This window comes from Daucus carota, chromosome 3 (assembly GCF_001625215.2).
Source record: "Daucus carota subsp. sativus chromosome 3, DH1 v3.0, whole genome shotgun sequence".
NCBI lineage: Eukaryota > Viridiplantae > Streptophyta > Magnoliopsida > Apiales > Apiaceae > Daucus > Daucus carota.
The window spans coordinates 40,869,387-40,893,848 of NC_030383.2; the positions used below are offsets into that span (position 1 = coordinate 40,869,387).

Genomic DNA, 24,462 nt, shown 5'->3' on the forward strand with positions numbered 1-24,462 from the left:
ACTCTGATCAAGTTTCCGGCAGAATTGTCTATAGGCTTCTTCGTCTTCGTTTTCTTCAAGTTCATGGCAGCATTCTCTTTAGGCTTCTTCTTCTTCGGTGTTACCCTTTCAAGTATGAATTAAGATCAGGAAGGAGTAGATGATACTCGACAGAGCTTCTTCATATGTCATTGCTTTAAATAACAATGGAGGTCCAATAGTATACCATTTTCATACCACATTTAAAAAGAGTATCATACGTCAAGGTCGTTTTTGTCACGATATCATGTCAAGTAACCGGTTTAAAAAACATTCGTTAACCGATACCATCCATTTTTGTTCGCCATCAAACGGAGGAAACCGAAAGCTTGATTCTCCGATCATCGACACGGCCTTAAGACCCCATTAACGGATCTTCCCAAGGATTTTCAAACCTGCACAACCCAAAATAATAAACATATTCAAATTCTTTCAAGATGAACACAAGACAAAATTTACTTGTTATGCATATATGTATAGCATTAGCCACTGACCAATACATAAAATCTTATATAGATGAACACTAAACTATACTTACACACCACAATGAAAGTATATGTATATCAATAGCATCATCAACAAAACTCCATTGATGAACACTTTAGCAAACCATGCATCCAAAAACAACACAAAACAAAATTTGAGACCACCATTCAAAAACTCATTTAATTTCTTAAAAACAAAGACCCACTACCTCGTACAATTTAACAATTAAAATTTTACTTACCAAAATTTTGATTCTTTTACATAAAATTTATATTCATCCAACAAATTCAACTCAACTTAGAGCCCAAGTTTCATTATAACAACCAACGTATACATACACGCATGCATATATACACACAGATTTAAAAATACACACACAAATTCGAAAAATTATATTTATATAGACACGCGTATTTTAAAGTCATTCTTGTTAGCTTTGGCTTCTTCCTTTCTCGCTATAGTTTTCACTGTATACTTACACCATTCTGTATCTATATCTCTCCTGACAATTTTAATACCCAATTAAATTTTATAAACACCCAGTTCGTTCTTTAATATTATTTTATATTTTATATATCTTGGTCTTGTTCTTATCTCTCTCTTCGACGAGAGAGTGCGAGAGAGATTAGTGGAGAGAGATCCCAATTCAACATCCTGTGTAATTTTCTGCTCTCTTGATTTCAATTCACTGTGTGTTTTCTGTTAATTATCAATCTCATTGCCGTCTTTGATGCTTAAAGTTTTGATTTTTCGTGTTTTGCCGCGATTTTTGTGATTAAGAATTAGGGTTTCGAGTCAATTCGAGTTGAAATCTCTATCTGGGGTTTCAAGATTTGAGTTTTTTGTCTGCTCTGTTTGTGTGTTTTGTGTTTGGGATTGATATGATGATTAAAGGTGGGATTTTTATTTGGGGGTTGAAGAATTGAGTTGTGTTTCTGCTCTATTTTTTGTATTTAGATAGAGATATAGATATAATTGTGTTGGGTAGGATATGATAATTAAACGGGGCATGAAATCAGTAATGCCGAGTACGAAACGGTGTAGACTCAGTGGGTCAGACATGGAGGAAGATGAGGGTGTTGAAAATTCGAAGAAATTGAAGGTGAATGGGTATTACTCGATGCATCTTGCGGAGGAATTTAATACTGGTGTCATTCCGTTGGATGGATATAAGAGAATTGAACGTGAATTAGGGAATAGTGAAGACGATGATGATGTTGAGATTGAGGATGTTGCGGATGATGGTAGTGAGGATAGTGATCTGCAGTTGGATTTGGAGGATATTAGAGAAGATATGACTAGTGATTTAGTAGCTGCAGAGGCCTCAAAGCCATTGGTGAGGACTTCACGAGGGCGAATTCAGGTTCTCCCTTCTCGATTTAATGATTCGGTTCTTGATAATTGGAAGAAAGAGAAAAATAAATTGACCGTTAAAGAGTTGGATATGGACCCTGAGTTTAAACCTAAAGGGAGGAGTAACAATGCCAAGAGTGCAAAACTTAATGCCAAAAATAGAAAAGATGATAAATTTGGTGATGTGTGTCGGAAGGAATTGTCGTTAGTGGAGGTGCGAGAAGAAGAGGAAAAGAGACCGAAAAGATTTGGGAAGTATTATGTAGCAAAAAGTAAAAATCAGGATAAGGCAAGCAATGAGTGTCGCAAAAATTTGTCGTTATTAAAGGGTGAGGGAATTGGGAAGGATGATCTCGGTTCACACAGTTCACATGTGACAACAGTGAAAGAGCATTCGTTGGATGTAAAGGATTCTCCATCACAAGAAGTTAGTGGTTGCATGGTCAGTGAGAAGGTTGAGGAGAAAAGTGGGATAGATAATTTTGTTCCTGGTGATATTGTCTGGGCTATGTCTGGGAACAGTAATCCTGCATGGCCTGCTATTGTCCTTGATCCGTTGACGCAGGTTTCCCGTCAAGTTCTTAGCTTTCGTGTTGATGACTCAACTTGTGTAATGTTTTTTGGCTACTCTGGTAATGGAACTCGGAGGGTAAGATATTGTTATATATTCTACTTCCTCCTTAATGAATATAAATGAATTCATACGTAAGATATATATATTAAGAATCTTCATATTGACGTGCAGGATTATGCTTGGATAAAAAGTGGATTGATATTTCCGTTTTTAGAACATCTAGACAGGTGTGTAGTTTTTTATTTAATTGTCACTTTTAAGTCGTATTTTTTAATTTCCTAATACACCTGTAAACTTTTGATTCATTTATTAAATTTTCTTGGCCGTTTGGATTGGCCTCTGGACTTTTTCTTGTTCAGGTTTCAGGGGCAGACTGAGTTGAATGTCAGGAAGCCAGCTGATCTACAATCTGCCATTCAAGAGGCCTTTATGGCTGAACATGGGTTTACTGATATGCTGATGGTGGAAATATATGCAGCAGCTGGAAATTTGGAAAATTTCGAGGCTTTATCTTTAATGATAGGCAATAAAGATCTCACGTGTTCAGATCAAGATCATAAGTGTAACACCCAAAATCAGGCAAGTGTCTTTTCTAGGAACTACCTTCAATGATACGTCAGTGTCAATGGTTACACGTATACAGTCAGCGTTTCTTTTGGGTATTATTAGCAAGGTTCATCCCATATAGTTCATAGATAGTGTTAAATTTTATTGCGTTTCAGACATGATTTAATACTTATTTAACAATGTAGTCTGAATTAGCTTAAGAAACAATTTTTTTTTCTCAGTCGTTGGTCGCCTTAATAGCCGTAGTAAAATATGTTCCTTGTGCAGGAAGCTTTTCATAGGAAAGAAATTAGGCACTGTGATGACTGCGGCTCAATTATCTCTCGTAGCATCTCAACAAAAAAGGTTGACTCGGCTACTGGAAGCCGTCTGTTATGTGATACCTGTACTCGGGTATGTATGCTTTCTTGTTAATATTAACAACAGTATCATTATATATGTATGTATACTGTCTGTTGCTGCATCTTCTTAAAAGTCTTCTTGTTTTTGATTATTTCAGTTAACAAAATGTTGTGGTGTATGCAAAAAAAATTGGAACCATTCAGACATGGGAAGTTGGGTGAGGCATCAAATTTCTTTACTACTTTCATCATTCATTTGTTCTTTATATCCTTGTCTCTTTATTTAGTACCATTATTTTATGGATAGGTGCGTTGTGATGGATGCAAAGTTTGGGTGCATGCAGAGTGTGACAACATTCTCAGAAGTCATTTGAAGGTGTGCTCTGATTATTTCTCATAATTTCCGGTGTTCCATCAGTATGCTAAGATAGTACATGTATCAATCAGTAGCATTTAGCTATGGTTTTAATGCTGTTTCTTTTTGATTTAGGACATGGGAGCCACCGATTATTACTGTCCTCGATGCAAAGCAAAAAATAATTTTGAGTTATCAGACTCGGATAATGCTAAACCAAAAAACAGGTAAATCTCATCTATACGAACCCAACTATGTGTGGCACAGTGTGAATGTGGATTCTCTGCATCTTCCTGTTTTAGACATTGAATTGATTTTGCTTTAGACATATAAATATTTTTGTCGGGAATTGCAGAAAAAATGGTCAATCAACGATGCCCGGCAAGGTTACTGTCATCTGTTCAGGAGTGGAAGGCGTATACTTTCCAAGCCTTCATTCGTAAGTAAAACTAACTTGAAGTTCCTGTATGCCTCCGTGTCTGAATAATGCATTCAACTGATAACTTCTCTTTAAACCATCATACCGAACCTTTTCTCTATACTGGAATACGGCTTGCTGGCAAGATATGATTGTAATACTGTGGCAGAAAATGGAAATTTACTATATTGTCATTTTTCTCCCCTGTACTATCTGTGAATAGATAGTACTTGGGCAACCAAATGTCTAAGTTATCGTCTTAATCATTTTTTCACATCTTCATACTGTGAGACCATAGTTCAGCTGTATTTACTAACCTTTTTGTTTCATAATCTGATTGCTTTTTGCACACATCGTTTGTCCATATTTTCTTCCGCTGTAGGATTGTCTGTAAGTGTGGGTATTGTGGGACAGAGAAGCAGGCAATTGGCGAGTGGGAACGGCATACGGGTTCGAAAACCAAAGACTGGAAATCTAGTGTTAAAGTGAAAGGTTCCATGTTAACACTGGAGCAATGGGTTGGTATTTCAGCTTTTTGTCGAATTCTTTTTGGTTCAAGTTTTCATTGAGATCATTTAAATTAATTGCATTTCAGCTGAATAGATTATAGGAGTATTTGTTGATTTTTGTTATTCATGGTTACTCATGGATTAACTTAATTCAGTTTCTTATAACTTAAGCTATTAAAATGTTAATTGATAACTTTATTTCTAAAATTATAAGTCTATATAGCTTTAAGAATTAAAAAACTAATATGAATTATTAAAGTTCTGAAGAAGTTATCTTACTGTTAAAGACCTGATAACTGGTTAGAGTAACTCTTATATTCATTTTTACTGTTAAGCACCTGATAATTGTTAAGCTTGAATTTTCTTATAATTTCTTGGATTTGTTAACCATTGATGCCCTGGATATAGTTCTAAGAAGTGCTCTTGAGATAGTTCTTCAGTTTCCTTTTCAAAATTGTTGTTTTAAATAAACTTATATGCTAATTTTATTATTCATATCTTGTGTTTTTCTTTAAATATATTATATGCACTGTTATAAGTGCATTATTTCTTATGAGAATCACACACACACACACACACACACACACACACACATATAAACAATATCTGATTATATTTCATGTGATTCTCCAGATGTTTCAGTTTCCTTTTCAAAATTGTTGTTTTAAATAAACTTATATGCTAATTTTATTATTCATATCTTGTGTTTTTCTTTAAATATATTATATGCACTGTTATAAGTGCATTATTTCTTATGAGAATCACACACACACACACACACACACACACACACACACACACACACATATAAACAATATCTGATTATATTTCATGTGATTCTCCAGATGTTGCAGGTAGCAGAGCATCATCAGGGCAGTCTTATTCCTGTTAATTCTCTCCAGCGTCCCTCCCAGAAAACAAGGAAGCAAAAATTATTGGATTTTCTGCAAGGTTCACTATTATAGTATTATCTGCATCAGATAACAACCAGATTTTCCAATTAGCAGCCAGTAAAGTAAGATCATTTAGGCTAACTTCTCTACTACGTTCCTTCTGACAGAAAGATATGAACCCGTGAGCGCAAAGTGGACAACAGAACGATGTGCTGTATGTCGATGGGTTGAAGATTGGGACTACAATAAAATTATTATATGCATCAGGTTAGGGAAAATAATCAAAAAAATGAATTTATCATGAGACTGAGCAAAGAATATACAGAACTACAGATTTCTTGTGTATGGAACCCCTTTTACGCCTTAGTAATGTGTATTAGCATATTTTTTGCGAGGGATTTGACTATCTATTATATTCTTATATGCAATATAATCTGACACCTTACCATTACTGTCAGATGTCAAATAGCAGTCCATCAAGAGTGTTATGGGGCAAAACACGTTCGAGATTTCACCTCATGGGTCTGCCGATCTTGTGAGACGCCTGATATTGAAAGAGAGTGCTGTCTTTGTCCTGTAAAGGGTATGTACTTTCCAAATGCTTTCGTATTTGGTTCATAAAACCAAAAACCTTATCTCTCTCTGCAGTGCTGTACAAGTTTGCAACTGTATTTTGTCAGTGTGTTCACCTTGTTGAATTGCTTATGAGTAAGTATGGTTTTAACAATAGCACAATTTTCAGAAATAAGTGTTAAATGAACCTTGAAATGGTTGATAACCTAATATTCAATTCCCATTATAGTTACAAATATCTGAACTAACCATGCTCCAAAAAATCTCAGGCGGTGCCTTAAAACCTACTGATGTTGAGCCTTTGTGGGTTCATGTTACTTGTGCTTGGTTTCAACCTGAAGTCTCTTTCGCTAGTGATGAAAAAATGGAACCAGCACTTGGGGTATTGAGAATTCCTTCCGACTCCTTTGTAAAGGTACCATAGCATTTGTTTTTAACTATGTTTTTGAGCTAAATTTTTTTTTAAGGCTCAACTCAAGCTTATACTCACTATGGATTTATATAAGAAGATATGACCATGTCTAGTAATTTACAGGCACAACACCAAAAACAACCTATACACTTGCAGTATTTTCCTGAATCCTGACGTCTTCCAAGAGACTAAGAGGAATCAGGAAGTTACTCAATGGATTAATGGATTCGTATATGCCAAATTTTCATATACCAGAAAATGCTCATATGAAACTATTTGCAACTTTTCTTTCTCAGTTATCTACTATGGTTGTCCGGCGTATGTGATCCTTTATATATATATATATGTACACACACACACACACACACAGAGGCAATTGCTCAAATAAAAACCAAATTAGAGTATATAGTATAAACTTAATCTAGGCCCTTAGATGAATCTAATCTAATGGCCCCCTAGAAGTCACCACACACAATTAAAATACACCCTCTCACACATGATCCGGCATAATCCATTCCGTTTTTAATTTGATTTTTCCCGTCAATTGGTGAGCTTTTTTTTGTTTGAAATCTGACTTCACTTTATTTTTTCATCATCTCCCAACTTTCAATTTGCATACCGTATGTGCTATATTTCGATGTGATTTAGAATTTTTTTATCTTAGTTTGTAGTTTGATTTGAAGGAGGTTTGTATTGGAGTAAGATCCTATGTGTGTGTGTGTGTGTGTTTGTGTGTGTGTGTGTATAATTTTTAGACTCTCATCACACTTGAGCATGCCCCAAACGTAATAATTTTACTGCTTTGAATTTATTATATTGTTATTATTTCAAATCTGCCCAGTTTATACCAAATTAATTTTATTTCAAAAGCGTTCGGTGAAATCATTAGTAAATTATTTCTCAAGTATTACTATTGTGACGCCCCAGGAATCCGGGGGCCTGGATCCTGACGTCACCACACAAAATCTTTTAAAACACTTTTGAAAAACTGTATTTCTAAAAACCAATTAATTTAAAACCTGAAAGCATTAATAAAAGATTTAAAAGAGAACATTTTAACCCCCTAAAACAACAGGATCGCATCCAGGTTACAGTATTGAAATTAGAATCAACTACTACCATTATCAGATCAACTTCGATAAGAAGAATCACTATTAATCTACTACGACTATAGTTTACAACTGAATCTCAATTACACAATTCTATCTAAAACCAACCTTGATCATATTCTTGAATATCTCTCTTGACTATTGGATACTTAACAGCTCACACTCTTCACCTAGCATTAGCCTTAATATCCTTCTCCGAAATTCTTCCCTGTAAAGTTAGTACATAAAAAGGGATGAGCTTATAAAGCTCAGTAAGCATATACGTACATTTCAACTGAGTTTTATTCGCAAAACTTGGTGAACCAAATCAATATTTCATCAAAGTCATCAAAACAGTTTCACACACCAAGATGAGTATGAGTATGAGTATTCAAGCACGATTAGTTCATCAATTCATCAAGTTGGGATCCCGGCCAGCTAAACAATCGGTTTAGCTTTACTTCCAATGAGGAAGCATCATCATCAATTCATCAAGTATCAATGCAAGATTACTCATTTCTCATTAGAAAATCATCAACAAAATGTTCACCGAAACATCATAAAATATCAACAGTGAAGGGTACAATATATACTTACAGTGCACAACGTTCTCGAGTCCTACAACTTCATTCCCTAAAATGTTCACACATTTATTAATTATAAATCAAACCTATATTAATTCTATAATCACCGCTAACCTAATAACTGAGCTCACAAAACTATAAAAATAAATCATTAATTAGAAATAAATAAGTAGACGTACCAAATTTAGCAGCTATGTTTCGCTTCCTAATTTTAATAAGCTAGCATGTGTTGTGTATATATAAGGAAAGGAGTGACCCTCCTGTTACTCTTTCTCGATGTGGTACGAAGAAATTGGTTTAAGAAAATAACATTTGAGTGGGCGACAGGGGTGACACCAAGGGGTTGGCGACAGGGCAACGCTTGCCTCGGTCAACATATTTTTAACACAATAGCTAAGCTCTTGCTTATATTCAAGAGAATATAATATCATCTTCTCGATGTGGTATAAAGGTGGTTGTGGGGAAATAAGATTTGAATTGGCGACGGGGTGGCGCTTGGCTTACATATTTTCTTGAATAATTATATCACTGGTTTTATTCATGAGAATATACCATTATTTTCTTGATGTGGTACAAAGATGGTTCAAAGAAAAATAGAATTGCACTGACGACAGGGTGGCGCCTAAGCGACGGGGGTGGAGTCAAGACACGGGGAGCGACGGGGGTGGAGCCAAGACACGGGGGAGCGACGGGGTGGCGCCAACTTGACTTATATTTACAAACTCATAAACCAAGTCATTGCTTATATTCATAATAGTATAACATTATGTAATCGATGTGGTACAAAAACAGGGCAAGGCGCTCCAAGGGCGCTAGCAAGGCGCTCCAGGGCGTTGCTGGCTTACGGGCGCTTTCAAGGCGCTCCTAGGGCGCTAGCAAGGCGCTCCAGGGCGCATGGCCAAAATCAACAAATTTTTGTTAAACCTTGCCTCGACTCTTGCTATATATTCTTATTCTTGCTCTTTTCTTTTATCGATGTCGGTTGAGAGTTTTCTATTCAATATAGAAGTTGTACTACACCACATTAAAATACACATTTTGTATTATTCAAATAAAATGGATTCGGGGTATTACAACTATGGCTGTCCAGAGCATTTAATTTCGTTTTGTATCTCATTTCTGCACTTCTCATTTTATTGAGCTGTCCCCTTGCATAATAATTTTACTGCTTTGAATTTTGATATATCATCATTGTTAATATTTCAGATTTGTGTAATCTGTAAGCAAACCCATGGTTCCTGTACACAATGTTGCAAGTGTTCTACTCACTACCATGCTATGTGTGCTTCAAGGGCTGGGTATCGCATGGAGGTGACTTTACTCATAAATTGTGGTTCAGTGTTATTTTGGTTTTATAGATTATTTGTTGATGCGGCCCTTTATGCATAATATATGTGATACTCTCTTCAGCTATGTTAAGATAGACATCTTACTTGAGGATCTTTTGTTTTTTATTTGTAGCTGCATACCTTGGAAAAAAACGGAAAGCAGATTACGAAGATGGTTTCATATTGTTCTAATCACAGGTATGATTCACCCATCAGCAAAAACAGATATGCTGACACATGGATAAAGGAGATGAAGACACTTTAATAGAAGTCAAAGAATTCCTGTAATTCAGTGATTGACAATAACTTAATTTTTCTATTAAGCACAAAAGATCTTAAACTCTACCTTCAATGTTATACAATACAATTTCCACTTTATTGTGTCTGGTCATCGACATGATTTTGTGTTTCGTGCAGGGCTCCAAATCCGGATACGGTTTTGATAATACAAACTCCTGATGAGGTTTTCTTGGCTAAAAGTCTACTCCAAAATAGAAGGCGAAATGGTTCGAGGCTGATTTCTCATGGATTGAAGCTTCAAGAATCACCTTCAATTGAGCTTGGTGAGGTTGAACCATTCTCTGCTGCTAGAACACGTGTTTTCTCAAGGTTAAACAAGGTACCTTCAAATTCATATATATTGGTCATTTGATTACAAAAAGTAGTTAAGAATAACAGAGGAAGTAAAGTCTTAAAAAGAGTGCAGTAGGTAACACTTTATCATGCTGTGTGGATCATTACGGTCCTATGCTTGCATCCATTTATAGTGTGTGCTAACTTTAAAAACACAGTGCAAATAATATGATATCTCCGGTGAAACCTGAAAAGAACTAATTTTAATCTAATTATATTAAGGTTTATATGAACAGCATTTCAAAGTTCTAGTAATGCAGCACTAAGTTTCTTAATACCTTAAGGCAGACACGGTCATGTGATGCAAATGTCTTTACACCAATGCTATCACACTTTACTTTTTAAGATTACATTTTGTTCATAGTGTATGCTCTTATTACATAACCAATATAATTTCTCCTTTTTACTTTTCTTTGTTTTTGCCAGAAAGTAAGAGAAGAACCAATTTCACACCGAGTTGCTGGATTCACACATCACTCCTTGGTTTCGATAGAGAAATTGAACAATGCTAGAGTAATAATCTCAATTAAATACATTTCTAGTTTCTTGTTTGATTTATGCAAATAAATTACTCATTTTGTTTCTTTTGATTCAACCAGAATAAAGTGGAGCCTGAAAATCATCCAACTTTCAGAGAACGGCTACGCCATTTGCAGGCAAGAGTTTTAAATCTTTATATTTCTACGTGGTATGGATACAATTTCTCACTTATATTTCATGTTAAATTCCAGAAAACCGAACACCATCGTGTTTGCTTTGGTAGATCTGGCATACACGGATGGGGCCTCTTTGCACGTCATGACATAGCAGAAGGAGAAATGGTTAGTCCTGGAAACTAACCCCTATAGTAATGTGCTTATGGAAAAATATAATTTCAAACTTTACCTTTGTTGAATAGAACTTGTTAAGGACTAGCAGGCTGGTCAGCCATTCCTGTGGGCTAGAATGGCACTATTAGCATTTGTATATCAGTAGCTTACACGCAGTTCCAATTATATGTGAAACATAAAAAGAATAATGAGCATCTGCTTTAGTGTTTTTTTTAGATGGCGGGATCATCATTTAATTTCTTAAAAATTTTGTATACGTTTTAAAGTTAAGTTGCTATAATATAATGCGGCTACATTGTCGTGGTCAAATTCTTAAATCATAAGAGCTAGTTAGAATTTCTCTGAGGATACAGTTAAGGCTTTTTGTGTATCTTAAGATACCACTGTACATATGGGCACATGATCTGATGGTTGCTTGCAGGTTCTAGAATATCGTGGCGAACATGTTAGAGGTAGTGTTGCTGATCTAAGGGAGGCACGCTACCGTATTGAAGGCAAAGACTGCTATGTAAGTTTTATGCTTTTTATTACCTTATATACTAGCTGCAGAAAGAAGTTAGGAGAGTGCGAGATAGATATATATGTGCTCTCATAGGCAAGTTTAGAGCATTAATTTCTGCTATTACCTTGCAGCTGTTCAAGATCAGTGAAGAAGTCGTGGTTGATGCTACTGATAAAGGAAACATTGCACGATTGATAAACCATTCTGTAAGTTATTCTGTTCAAGTGCATGCATACTTAAACCGCGTCTCTTATGCTAGTGGACTTCGATTTCCTTCTGTACATATTACACAAAAGGCCAAAAGAATCAACCTTAACAGTGTACAATCTATCAAAAGCTCAGGTGGTCTTTTAGCCAGCCTACTAGATGTTTACTGAAGTAAAACTTAACATGGTTAAGTTGCAGAAATGACAAGAACCATGTGTTTTGTATAAACATATGTCCATATTGATGTGTATTCACTGCAATACTAACAAGTTGTCTTTGATCAAGACATACCAACAGAGACTCTCTTAAAAACTCTTGGCCTTTTTTAGTAATGATCTTCATCCGTTTCTTGATTGACAGTGTTCCCCAAACTGCTATGCAAGAATAATGAGTGTTGGAGCTGACGAGAACCGTATTGTACTGATTGCCAAGACAGCTGTGTCTGCTGCTGATGAATTAACGTAACCACCTCTCCCCTTAAACTCTGTGTATGCACATGTGTGTATTATCTCCGACTTCCAACTCACCTTACCTTCCTCTTCTGGCAGGTACGATTACTTGTTTGATCCTGACGAGGGTGAAGAACTCAAAGTTCCCTGCTTGTGTAAATCTTCAAACTGTCGCAAGTTCATGAACTGACAGCAGAGTAGTATAGCCATTGTTTATCAGAAAAGCATTTTTGCTTTTTAGGTCTCTTTGTAACATAACCTAGCTGTTCGTTTACAGGCTAATTTAGGAATATTGAGGATATATGACAAAACAGTTTAATCGACGATTATATACATATACATACATAGGAAACATTAATCATATCCTTCATTGCCTTGTCTGATTTTTCTTTTTTATGGAAGTAAAGAACTAAACTGATAACTCCATTCACAAGTATCAAGTATTTATTGGTTGCTGGAAAATACAAGAACAATTGTTGCATGTACAGATGACAGCTATTCATTATTTTTTGGTTGCTCAATAAAATTGCAAAAGAAAAATAAAACTGGGCAGCTCAGAATTGCTAAAGGTACAGTTTTGACAATGGCCATGAAGCATATTCCAGAGAGACATGTCCTGAATGCCTAAAATTTGGCCTGGCCATGAATGTGATTAAAAAGTACCACCAAGCTGCAAAAACGGAACATCCCATGTCGGTTAGATTATGAAAGTTCGACTGACTCTATAAACACGATACGAGTCAATAACAAATGTATATCAAAATGGTCGGCTCTTTTTTACTAGTATCAATTTAAAGGAGACGAAAACTGACCAGAATAGCCTCAATTTCCCTGTCAGTAACAGGGGTGCGTTTAGGCTGCAGAGAAGCTTTCCCTCCACTGGCAGTATTCATGGGCGCCGTCGAGATGTCGGATCTCGAAACAGAAACACTCTTAGCATCTGCATCATCCACATTTCAAAATCCCCATTACTTCAACACAAGAACATACTCAATTTTCTTCAACTACTTTAAATTTGCGATGACTAGTACCCAGTAAGAGAGATACCGTCAGATCAAGAGGTCGGGACTTATAAATAACCGACTTAACTATCTAAACAAACAATAAACAGGGAAACTAGTTCCTTTTCATGAAAGTCAACCCTGATCTAAATGATCATTAAACTACACAAACTCCTATGCAACAAGTACACATCCAATCACAAGATTCTATAGTATCTTTTACTTGAGTCACAAGGATCAAACATCCCAAGTTCCTTAAAAATAGAAACATCAAACATAAGATGAAAAGATGGTTACCCGAAGTAGAGAGTGTTCGGTTTTGATGTCTTTGTGGGAACTTGATTCGAGGAATTCTCTTCACGGCTTGACCAACTCCTCCACCCATTTTTATCTCTTTATTCTCTTTTTCTACCTCTGCTCTACTTCACACATATAACAGACGTAAAACAAGATTGGTAGCATGATTACATCGAACACAGAACGACACCGTTCCAACTCACAAGATGTTTAAGTACTCCCTTTTCCCGGCCAATTCTTTACGTTTAGTCTTGGCACGGAGGTTAAGAAATATGTATAGAGTAGTGAAAAAAAAAAAATTGGTTGAAGTGGTGGGACCCACTAATTTTTAATGTATAAAAGAGAGATAGTGGAGTAAAGATAGTGTAAAAAGGGAGTAAAGGTAGTGTGAAAAGGAAGGAAAAGTTGGGAAGTGTGGGACACATTGACTATTTTTGGTAAGAAACCGTAAAGAATCTGGTGGGACGGAGGAGGGAATATAACAGTAGTACCTTCTTAACCCTTTTTCCAACTTCTTGACACGCATTTAAGGTGTGTATAAAGTATAAATTTACGATTTTTTAAAAAAAAATTCTTGTTCTACGTAAAAGTTCAAACATTAAACTTTTATTCATAAGGAAAAAATTTAAAAATAATTTTTAAAATTATGTTTTATGAGAGTCTTAACTGAGTGCCGAGTCCCCATCCTTCAATGTTAAGAATTGAGGTGGATGGAGGGAGTAATGTTTTAGGATTTTTTTTATCCATTAATAGTTTCAAAGAACATGCCCAAATAATAATGGGTCCTGTTCCCTGACAACTGTGTGTCAGGGAACAGTTATCCAACACATCATTCCCCAGCCGTTGGATCATCCAACGGCTGGGGTAAAAGAAAAAATTTTAAGCGTTCTGCGGTTTTTTTCCGCGGATGGGGTGTTTTCAACAAGCGTTCCGTGTATATTTTCCGCGGATAGTCGGGACTTTTTTAAGCGATCCGCGGTAAATAACCGCGGAACTATCAGACGGGTTTAAAACAAAAGAAACCGCTCAAACACACATATCAGTTACAAATACAGAGTATATCAAACACAAACACCTCTTGCGATCATCTGGCGATTATAATCACTCCCAAACACAAACACCTCTTGCGATCATCTTCTGTGTGGCTGCGATCATAATCAAACACAAGGTGCGTGATTGTTTTGATACCTAATAGTAGTTGTTTGTGCTTAATTTAGTTTGGTGCTTGAATCTTTAGTTTTAACCATACATGATTAGCAAATTGGATGTGTAATTGATTGTTACTTGATTTGGGCTTCATACATGTACTGTAATTTTTGTATTTTAAGTCAGTTTAGTTGGTCGAGTGCATAGTGTTTGGTAAAATGTCTCAATGAAAATTTTGTTTATTTTTGTTAGTTTTTGGTATATATGTCATGTATGTACATGGTTGTGTGGATAAAGTGTATATATGTCATGTAAGTTTTGGTTTTTTTGTTAGTTTTTGGTATATATGTCATGTAAAATTTGGTTTTTATTTGAATTAGTGGTAATTCTTCTACATTGTATGATATAAATTCTATGATACGAATTTATCATATAAATTCTTCTGAATTAGTGGTAATTGTTCTTTGAAGGATGTTAATAAAGTTTGATTATATAAATTGTATGATATAAATTTGAATTAATATGATCATGCATGTGTTTTTCATTTAAGATCATTCTTATAGAGCTGCCATGCGTGTGTTGTGTACCCTAGTCATTGGTGTGTTGCTAGAGCACAATATCAGTGTTCATTTAACAGAAATTATTATGCACACATTGGAAAATATTTATGAATTTCATGAAGTAAGTGGATATAGTGTATGTAGGTTGTCAGTCTAATGTTCACGTAAATGTTCATGTAAATGGTTGTCTGATGTTGATTTCATGTTGAATTGTCAGGATGGAAGATATTCTACCAGGGCCACTTAGTCAGGAAGTTATCTTAGACAACTCGTATCATGTGAGTGCTGCTGTTTGGGCTGGTGTTGATCGGGGTCCATTGGAGTGTTTCTGTGGCAACCGGTCTATGAGGAGCTGGTTTCTTTCTGATGCTCAGAAGGAAATTCTACATGCTATAGGGTTTGGCGTGTTTGCCAATCCCAGACTTATACTTCAGACTGACGCGAGGCTAGTGAGTGCTCTTGTTGAGAGGTGGCGTCCGGAGACCAACACATTCTTCATGAGACAGGGGGAGATGACTGTGACCTTGGAGGATGTTGGTTACATATTGGGGTTGCCCATTCATGGTCGGCCTTTAGTGGGAGATGTTATTGACAACCAGAAGGACTTCTTTCGGAGGAACTGGTTTGAGGAGTTGTCGACAGCTGACGTGGATTCGGCTCATACTAGGGGCGGGGTGAGGTACACATGGTTGTTTGAGACGTACAGAGCTGATCCCGGTCCTGATCCAGAGCGGATTCTCATCCACACGCAGGCCTATTTGTTCGTTGTTGTAGGTGCTGTTCTTTTTCCTACTACTAGTAGGAATGTGATGCATCCCCGGTATCTCCGCCATCTTCGCAGACTGAGGGAGATTCCTACATGGTCTTGGGGTTCGGCAGTTCTGTCTTACCTGTACAGGGGGTTGTATCACGCCACACAAAAGGATGCCAAGAAGATATCAGGTTGTGTGTGGTTGTTGATGCTATGGTCTTATGAGAGGTTCGAGATTGGTAGACCTATTCCCGATGAGAGCAGGGGCAGCTATCCGGTAGCTGAGTTTTGGGCTATGCCTGACGAGGATGAGGAGGACGAGGGTAAGGGGAAGAAGGGGAAGGTGGAGGGTAAGGGGAAGGGGAAGGGGAAGGAAGAGGCGAAGGGCAAGGGGAAGGGGAAGGAAGAGGTGAAGGGCAAGGGGAAGGGGAAGGAAGAGGGGAAGGGGAAGGGGAAGGGGAAGGAGCCTGATATTCCCGAGGAGATTGAGGAGGAGGAGGAGATGGAGGAGCAGGGCTGGATTGTGGGTGGGAAGAGGAAACGGGTTAGGCGTGACAGTAGAGCGGCGCCTCATCATAGCTTGCCACATTACAGGGGTGAGTTTGATGGAGTAGCATCAGACGTAGTGAGTTGGACACCCTATTCCGAATTTCATGAGATGGAAGGGGATTCGGATGGGGATCATGACATATCTGCAGAGGATTGGGAGGCTCGTTATGCTGTCCTTGCTCGGGTCCCATTAGTTCATTATGACATAGTGGAGTATCAGCATTCAGATAGGGTGTTGAGACAGTTTGGTTTGAGGCAGCCTATTCCCCCCCCTCCGGTATCCATGACTCGGTATAGGCAGGAGAAAGAAGCCTTTCACTACACTGATTGGCGTGCTGTATGGTTTGCTGAGATCGGAGAGTGGGAGCGTTTTGTGGATCACCCCGAGGTTGTGGTGGCTCAGCATTCACTAGACACCGATGACACAGGTTACTTGGACTGGTACGAGCACATTTCCAGGCGCCGCGTTGGGAAGCCACAGCCTGTGCCACAGCCGCAGTATTCCACCAGGGAGTTGTTTGACAACCTTCAGGCATTTCAACTTGTAAGTTTGTTTACCCTTTCATTGTACTAAAGTTAAGATTCCTTTATTCGTACTTTGTATGTATCTAATTTCATGACATCAAACTATCTGCAGATTCAGAAGGGTTTGGAATGCCTTAAGGCGATTGATTCAACCATCCCTGAAGGCTATCGCGAGGAATTTAGAGAGATTGCCCCGATATTTGTCGAGCCGTACTGCCGTTTCATGCAACAGCTCAAGGGCCCAGCATACACCCCTCCTGTTTTCGACCATGTCCATCTATCGGCTGTGGCAAAGAGGCCAACTGTTGCAGACGTCTCCCCCCATGACATCATTGATATGACACAGCCGTCTCAGCAGACTACACAGGTCCCTACTCACCCTACTGTTCCCGCATCACAGGCCACTTCCTCGAGGCCCGAGAAGATGGATGTTCGTAGGCCTGGTGAACAGAAGTGGCTGATAAGTAAGAAGCTTTCAGAGGAGAAGATGGCCGCCATTAGGAGAGACTGGGGATGGGTACGAGGTCAGCCTGTGGGGCTTCGGGGTGGAATTAAACATGATCTCATGTTCAATTTGGCGGAGAATTCAATGCAGAGCTTGGCACCCGGTGCTTGGATAGATGACCGCATCATATACGGATACATGGTACTATTTCATTTGTGGTGCCGGTCTACATTTAAATTGTGTTGCCTTTATTTATTTTGTAAATAACCTATGTTAATTCCTTGCAGTGGTTGTTACGTGAGCGGGAAGAAGCTATTGCCGCTGCAGGAGTGTATCCGAGAAAGCCGTCTTACTACTTCATGGATCCATTTTTCATTACATTGGCTATGGAGCTGGATTACAAGGTTCTCACGGAGCGGGTTAAGCGTTTCTTCGTTACGTGGGGTAGTTGTGGGATTGGTCCACCAATCAACGAAGTGGACTACATATTTGTCTCGGCCAATGTTAATGGGAATCACTGGATTTTGATGGTATTGTCTGTGAAGGAATGGGGCGTCATGGTGTTTGATCCTATGACCAACAAAGCTGAACATGCGAAGGAAGAACAATGCGTGGTATGTGATCCGTTCCTTCTTTTTTCTTATATCAATTTGAAGTCTCGTTCATTTCATCTATATTTTGTTGATTGTGTTTTTAGGTTGGACTGTTGGCGAGGATGCTTCGTTATCTTGGCCCCCGACTTACTGTGCCGAAGGAGGACCCTCTAGTCCAGGTCTGGGATGCAATGCCGAAGCAGAATAACTACACTGATTGCGGGGTTTATATTTGCAAGTATATGGATTATCTCTTGCAAGGATATGACCTCTCTACCTTGCTGTGGGACGCTTCAGACCTCGAGGTCTTCCGTTACAGGATTGCCAAGGAGCTTCAGAAGGGGAAAGCAAGATCCATCCCAAACCACCGGATGAGCCAGAGGGTCTCGCAGCTAGATTAGGACTTTTATTTATTTTGTTATTCTACGAGGATTTGTAGGGAATTAATTGAACAATGATATCATGTAGTGAAGATTGGTTTAATATTAATGAATGAAACATTTGTTTGCGTTTATATCGGTCGTTCATCGACCGTGTCACTTCCCCGATTCCCTTTTATTTATTTTAGAATTTGTGGTTGTTATGTGCTTTTCCCCACCCCTTTTACTGTGCTGCATTTGGAATTTCATTCTATATGTTGTGATTTAATTTGGTATTTTTTGGAGATACTTCATTTTTTGGAGTTTTGAAAATTTTGGCGATTTGGGTCACATATTTGGCCTTTTTTAAATTTTGTGAAATATTTTTTTTGGAGTTTTTACACTGCAATGTTGTTGAAAGTGTTGGGATTGTTATACAGGCTGAACAAAACAGGTGGGAATGTGCAGGAACAGACTGCATATTTCAAAATTTCTTTCTGATAGTTCCGCGGAAAATAACCGCGGAACGTGTGTTTTTTTCTAGACGTTCCGCGGTTATTTTCCGCGGAACTATCAGAAAGAATTTTTTTTTTTTTGACCTTCCTTTTAACTGCCAAGAGTGTTTTAAGACAGCATATGGGGGTCCTTAAGTGTGTTATGACTTATAAAGTATGATACAAGTATATTTGGATACTCAAAACCAATTTATTTGAAAATGACCATTACCGCCATTTTTTCGAACTTTGCATTCAAGTTGCCGCTACTAGCCACATTCAACTATTTTAAAAAAATTAGAGTAGACTAGAATCATCATAATTGAGGTAGTCCGAACACCCACTGTAATTTTAACATAACTACCAATGAGAAAATAATTAGTGCATAATATTGTCATTTTAATGTCAATAATACATCGAATGGTGTGTAGTAAAGTACGTTTACACCAAAATACATATAAAACCTAAATTCAACATGATTCAGGTACGTCGGAAGCTAACTAACTAAAAATCGCTAAAATGTTGGAGAAGCCACCCGATAATCGGTGCGTGGAAGTTCCGGGCGGTGCATCAGCTCTAACGAAGCATGCCACCCAATACAGCACGACAACACAACCTTCACGGAGCACACCATCAGTCACATTGGCATGAGTATTGTGGTCATTTCATATTGTGACACGAATGCTACTAGACCCATCATAGAGATGAAATGTTGCAAATGGTGCTTTGCCGGTAATCCATTTCCCCGTATCATCACCATCTAGATGGGACACCCAACCCTTCACATATTCAATACGCATTTGGTCACGCATGCAACCCGCGCGAGGCCTCAATTTGTGAATGTCGGCTATCCTATCACACTCAACAATCCAACCACCATCCCACGGGGAGACTTTGTTTGGGCCACCGGGGTACTCCTGACCCAAGTTCAAAATTGGGAGAAAATATGGGGTCAAGTTGTACGCCACCCTTTCGAACATGTTATCGCTTGCACACCACTGACATGCTTCAGTCCAACATCTTGACCGGTAGGCCTCTTCGTCAGCTGGGTACAACGCATTGTCTTCTTCTTCCACTAGGGGAGGTGGTTCGTACATTTCTGCTAATTCGTCAAGATGACGCCATGCTTCTTCCAACTCACTAAAGGTAGGTGAATCTACCATTTCATCCGAGTCCGAGAATGAATTGCTTACGTGTGACACTGAGTCATTATCCGAAGCGTCGGTCATTTTACCTACAAATTCAACAATGAACAAGTTAGTTACTACGAAGAACATATAAAGCACAAATAAAACATAAGGGATTTGTAATTACAATTGGGCAGTTGAAGCTTTTGTTAAAGTATCTTGTTTTTTTTTCGGACACGTTCTAACATCATGTCCTAACATAGTGCAATAGCGGCATTTTCTTTTTGCTTTTGTAAGTTCCTCAAGTGGACTTTTATGACGGTGCTCTTTTTTCCGCCCCTTCGTTTTCGACACCAAGGGGTCAAGGATATTCTCATGCAACTTTTCACCGCTTCCTTGTGTTGTTTGTGTATTGAATTCACCTCCTTCACGTTCTACCCCGTCAACGGGCATTTTCTCAATAATCTCCGTTTCTCGATTAATAACCCCAACGGCATATTCATACCGCTCTTTCGACGCGGAGCAACTATGACTAAAAGCCATGGTAAGTAAGGTCATGTGGTTAAATCTTTCCGTGGGAGTCAACTCATGAGATGGTGATTCAACTTCGGATGTTTGATATGGCAACACGCCATCAACTCTATTGGCATCCTTTGTCCAACGCCGTTTCACAAAATGTTCCGGTAGTTCCGCCACACACCTCTTCGTCAACACGGCAATAATGTGACGGCATGGCATGCCAACATGGTCATACATTCTACAAATGCATGAACCCCGTAATGACACCTTGTTGAATGATACAAGATACATGGTTCTCTGAGATGCACCCGTCAACGGTCTATAACATTTGTAGAATGTGTCTTCAACATCTTCCAAAGACCGATCTCTATCTTTCTCCACGAAGTACTTATTTGCTTCAACCAATTGTTCTTGAAATCTTCGAAACATTTCTTTGGTATAAATGGAAGCCGCGTGGTGCTCCAAGGCGGTTTTCATTTGCATGCAACGACTTCTATGATACGTATTGTAATCCTCATCTTTCTCACGCATAAATTGCCTCTCCAAAGCTTTTTGTGCACCCTCAACAAAATCCTTCAAACCGGTGCAAGAACCAACATAGGCATCAAAATAGGCATTCATTCCTTCACTTCTTGATGTGGTTTTCTGACCCGCAGAAAAAGTGTTTCTTGTGTAAGACTCCACCCACTTATGCTTCAAAGCATATAACCCTTGAAGCCATGTATTGCCTTCCAAATTGTATTTCAAAATCAAAGCCTTCCACCGATCCTCAAACACATCTTCAGTCAAAGAGTGATAGATGCAATTGTTGAAATCAAATTTAAACCCTTCCTTTGAGTAATAATTTGCAAGTTTCTCGGGGAATTTGTTGCTAATGTGCCATGAGCATAACAAATGTGAGGTATTCGGTAGTTGTGATTCAATAGCCGCGGCCATGGCTTGATCTTGATCGGTTATGATAGCTAGGGGTTCTTTGCCTTCCATCGCCTCTAGCCAAGTACTCAAAACCCACTCAAAAGTTGTCTTCAATTCATCCCGCACGAGTGCAAAACCAAAAACTATTGATTGATAGTGATGATTGACTCCGGTGAAAGGCACAAACGGCATAGCATATCTATTAGTTCGATATGTTGTGTCAAACGCAACCACATCACCAAAATTTCGATAGGCCATCATAGAGCGGGGATCGACCCATACAAGACACTTCAATCTTTGTTGGTCATCAAGGAGAGTCTTGATAAAAAACTTACCGCCACTCTCTTCTTTCAAACGATACAACAAATCCAAATCGGCTTGAGCATCGTTTACTCCCATGTTGTCCTTTCTAAAATCGCGCACGACATTTCTTAAATGTTGGCTATTAAAACCTACTTGTTCCGCTCCCCCATGCATTTGACCAAAAATATTCATTTGTTGTCTTGGTGGGACACCCGAAGCATGTAAGGTCTTGATTAAATTTCTTTGAGCCGCGGTCACATGTCTCTCCCGTCTTATCAAACTCATCTTGGAAGGAGTAACGACTTCGTGATTGTGTTCTAATTCCAAAGAGGTTATCTCCCAATGAGTTGATTTTTTCTTATTAACCACGTACATTCTAACTTTGCAACCACTTCTAGGCAGCACATCTCTACGCCGTTTGCCCTTAACACTTCCAACACTACCAATCAATATTTCTTCTTCCTCAACGGGGTTTTTCCCGCGATTTCCCCCCGCTAAATTACAGACGTACATTCGACCATATATGGATTTATCCTTGACTCGCCTCTGCGTGTTTTGTATCTTAATTGCAAAACCATGGTTTAAAGCATACGCCCTAAATAAATTTTCCGCCCTGTGTAAATTAGCAAATTTTTGATTCAAGCAAGGGATACTAATAGGCTCATCTTCATCCACAATATTATCACTACTATCATGCAAATTATCACTACTTTCATGCATACTACCTCTATTCTCATGCATAATTTCATCTTCATCTAATTGCTCACTACAAAAAAACTCCTCACCATCACTATCAACATTAACATAATCAATATTATCTCTATCATTACCACATTTACCATCATCATCATGTACATCAACATAATCATTTTTTTTAAACTTTTTCTACCTTCAAATCTTGCAAACATCTTATCCATTACAACACAACAAAATAACAACGATCCAACTACAAATGGAGCTTACCCAAGGGATGGATGGGTCTTGGAAGAGAGAAATGAAGAAACTCTGCTGCTCAAAATGCTGAAAATGGGGATTTTTTGGAATTGAAGTGTTGAATGATCACATCTAGGTTATTGATCACACACTGCACCCGTCTGAAAGTTCCGCGGTTATTTACCGCGGATCGCTTAAAAAACTCTCGCCGATCCGCGGAAAATATACGCGGAACGCATGTTGAAAACACCCCATCCGCGGAAAAAAACCGCGGAACGCTTAAAATTTTTCCTTTTACCCCAGCCGTTGGATCAACGATCCAACGGCTGGGGAGTGATGTGTTGGATAACTGTTCCCTGACACACAGTTGTCAGGGAACAGGACCCAATAATAATTAATCTATCTTTACTTATATTTTGACATAAAAAGATTCTACTGCCACCTATCAACTCAGGTAATTTTGTTAGGTTTTGCTCTTTGTATCATGATTTGTATAATAATATATCATCACCAACTGCTGTCACCGGATTGATCTATGTTGATTTCAAGAGTTCGCTCCTTGGAGTATAAAAAATTTGGAGTATTTGGAGACTCATACTAAAATCGTTTAATTAAAACTAAAATGAAGGTGGATACGATAGCCAGGTGGATGATACGTATAAATATTAAAACTAAAAGTAACCACCGTATACGTAAACTAAGTAGATTGAATTATACTATATGTCAATTACTACACCGCTTTTCACTCTTGTTAGTAGACCGTTACCAAATATTTAGTGTCCTGTACTTTCTCCCCCAAATCTAATCAAATCGAGGAAGATAGTTACAAGAAATTCGAAAATAAATGTGGGACTATGATAAAGGATTAAAGGGCATTGTTGGATTGTCTTCTTGGTATTGATTGTTGCAGGAGAGGGAGGATGAGTTCTACATTTTCTAGTGTTATTCTGCATTTTTTCTGGTGTTATTCTGCACTAAACTAACAAATTACTTTAATAAATTAACAAATTAAACTGAAGAACAAGAAATTAATACACATACATGATTGTTCTTCTCAAATAGCCATTTCTAAAACGTTAAGAAGATATAAGCCGAGGGACAAATCAGAAATAAAACAACTGCCGTGAGTAACAGAACAAGAGAAACAGTTCGTCGATACACATATTGCTAAACTCGGGTTTACCGGAAAAACGCCTCTCCTAAAATGACACTGCTAACAGTTATGGAATTTTTATACGGCTTATAGACAATACAGGATACACATGTATATTATTGAGATTCTTTTTTAATTATAAAATGAAATTATAACAGTCATTAGATTAAAGCTGAATGGAGGACCATGATGGAGGACTCCAATACTTCAAAAAATTGAGGTCTCCACTAAACTTAGTCCAGATTTCAATATTAATATTGTAAACTTCTTTTCATTTATTATTGTAAACTTCTGAACTCCCATTCTTATATTGAAAAATTCTTGAGTGAAACTGCTATATATCTATCTATATATATTTTTATTGTTTCTATTCATAATTTTAATTTATGCCTGAAGTAGGATGGAAACATAAACAAAACAAGCGTTGTTTTTTACACGACTTTAAAAAAAAATTCAATTTACAAGACAAATGAATATACTTATATAAAGGGGAAGCGAGGGGCGTGTAGTTGTCGCCTCTCATATCGCTCCGTGCTATTTTTCTAATTTTCTGGAATTTTTGAATGAAAAAAATCAAAAAATAGCTATTTTTTTTAGTTTCGGATATATTAGAAGCAAGTTTCAGAATCTGATTTTGTTTCAGATTATTTATGGAATATAGCACCTTGAAAG

The 24,462-nt window shown here is 37.9% G+C and overlaps 4 protein-coding genes across 4 annotated transcripts; 2 read left to right on the plus strand and 2 right to left on the minus strand.

The window, feature by feature from the left end:
• Positions 1 to 1,068: 1,068 nt before the first annotated feature.
• Positions 1,069 to 12,483, plus strand: LOC108214592 (histone-lysine N-methyltransferase ATX4). Its single transcript, XM_064088838.1, has 23 exons — positions 1,069 to 2,506; positions 2,603 to 2,658; positions 2,791 to 3,014; positions 3,270 to 3,391; positions 3,498 to 3,557; positions 3,647 to 3,715; positions 3,830 to 3,921; positions 4,050 to 4,133; positions 4,495 to 4,630; positions 5,467 to 5,572; positions 5,682 to 5,781; positions 5,973 to 6,097; positions 6,357 to 6,502; positions 9,378 to 9,482; positions 9,633 to 9,697; positions 9,917 to 10,118; positions 10,559 to 10,645; positions 10,732 to 10,788; positions 10,864 to 10,953; positions 11,384 to 11,470; positions 11,596 to 11,670; positions 12,032 to 12,132; positions 12,220 to 12,483. Exons 1-23 carry the CDS (start codon positions 1,496 to 1,498, stop codon positions 12,308 to 12,310), a joined length of 3,291 nt encoding a protein of 1,096 aa, XP_063944908.1. The 5' UTR covers positions 1,069 to 1,495; the 3' UTR covers positions 12,311 to 12,483.
• Positions 12,484 to 12,546: 63 nt separating this feature from the next.
• Positions 12,547 to 13,598, minus strand: LOC108214593 (uncharacterized). The gene is made up of 3 exons (XM_017386684.2): positions 13,419 to 13,598; positions 12,933 to 13,060; positions 12,547 to 12,790 (listed from the first exon to the last, which is right to left on the minus strand). Exons 1-3 carry the CDS (start codon positions 13,504 to 13,506, stop codon positions 12,773 to 12,775), a joined length of 234 nt encoding a protein of 77 aa, XP_017242173.1. The 5' UTR covers positions 13,507 to 13,598; the 3' UTR covers positions 12,547 to 12,772.
• A 3,106-nt stretch (positions 13,599 to 16,704) lies between these two features.
• Positions 16,705 to 18,491, plus strand: LOC108212478 (ubiquitin-like-specific protease 1A). The gene is made up of 5 exons (XM_064090739.1): positions 16,705 to 16,968; positions 17,062 to 17,158; positions 17,554 to 17,595; positions 17,682 to 18,008; positions 18,092 to 18,491. Exons 1-5 carry the CDS (start codon positions 16,844 to 16,846, stop codon positions 18,386 to 18,388), a joined length of 888 nt encoding a protein of 295 aa, XP_063946809.1. The 5' UTR covers positions 16,705 to 16,843; the 3' UTR covers positions 18,389 to 18,491.
• Positions 18,492 to 19,505: 1,014 nt separating this feature from the next.
• Positions 19,506 to 22,621, minus strand: LOC108213984 (protein FAR1-RELATED SEQUENCE 5-like). Its single transcript, XM_064090052.1, has 3 exons — positions 22,611 to 22,621; positions 20,390 to 22,524; positions 19,506 to 20,074 (listed from the first exon to the last, which is right to left on the minus strand). The coding sequence occupies exons 1-3, from the start codon at positions 22,619 to 22,621 to the stop codon at positions 19,506 to 19,508; spliced, it is 2,715 nt and encodes a 904-aa protein (XP_063946122.1).
• Positions 22,622 to 24,462: the final 1,841 nt, after the last annotated feature.

Bases quoted from the DNA above. Each gene is read 5' to 3' on its own strand.
- LOC108214592 (XM_064088838.1), top strand. From the start codon at position 1,496: ATGATAATTAAACGGGGCATGAAATCAGTAATGCCGAGTACGAAACGG. The intron at 2,659-2,790 runs GTGTGTAGTTTT...TTTCTTGTTCAG, and splicing joins TTTTTAGAACATCTAGACAG to GTTTCAGGGGCAGACTGAGT. The intron at 3,558-3,646 runs GTGAGGCATCAA...TTTTATGGATAG, and splicing joins ATTCAGACATGGGAAGTTGG to GTGCGTTGTGATGGATGCAA.
- LOC108214593 (XM_017386684.2), bottom strand. From the start codon at position 13,506: ATGGGTGGAGGAGTTGGTCAAGCCGTGAAGAGAATTCCTCGAATCAAG. The intron at 13,061-13,418 runs GTAACCATCTTT...TGGATGATGCAG, and splicing joins CCGAACACTCTCTACTTCGG to ATGCTAAGAGTGTTTCTGTT.
- LOC108212478 (XM_064090739.1), top strand. From the start codon at position 16,844: ATGACACAGGTTACTTGGACTGGTACGAGCACATTTCCAGGCGCCGCG. The intron at 16,969-17,061 runs GTAAGTTTGTTT...AACTATCTGCAG, and splicing joins ACCTTCAGGCATTTCAACTT to ATTCAGAAGGGTTTGGAATG. The intron at 17,596-17,681 runs GTACTATTTCAT...AATTCCTTGCAG, and splicing joins GCATCATATACGGATACATG to TGGTTGTTACGTGAGCGGGA.
- LOC108213984 (XM_064090052.1), bottom strand. The intron at 20,075-20,389 runs GTGAATTCAATA...TTGAATTTGTAG, and splicing joins CGGGGTAGAACGTGAAGGAG to GTAAAATGACCGACGCTTCG.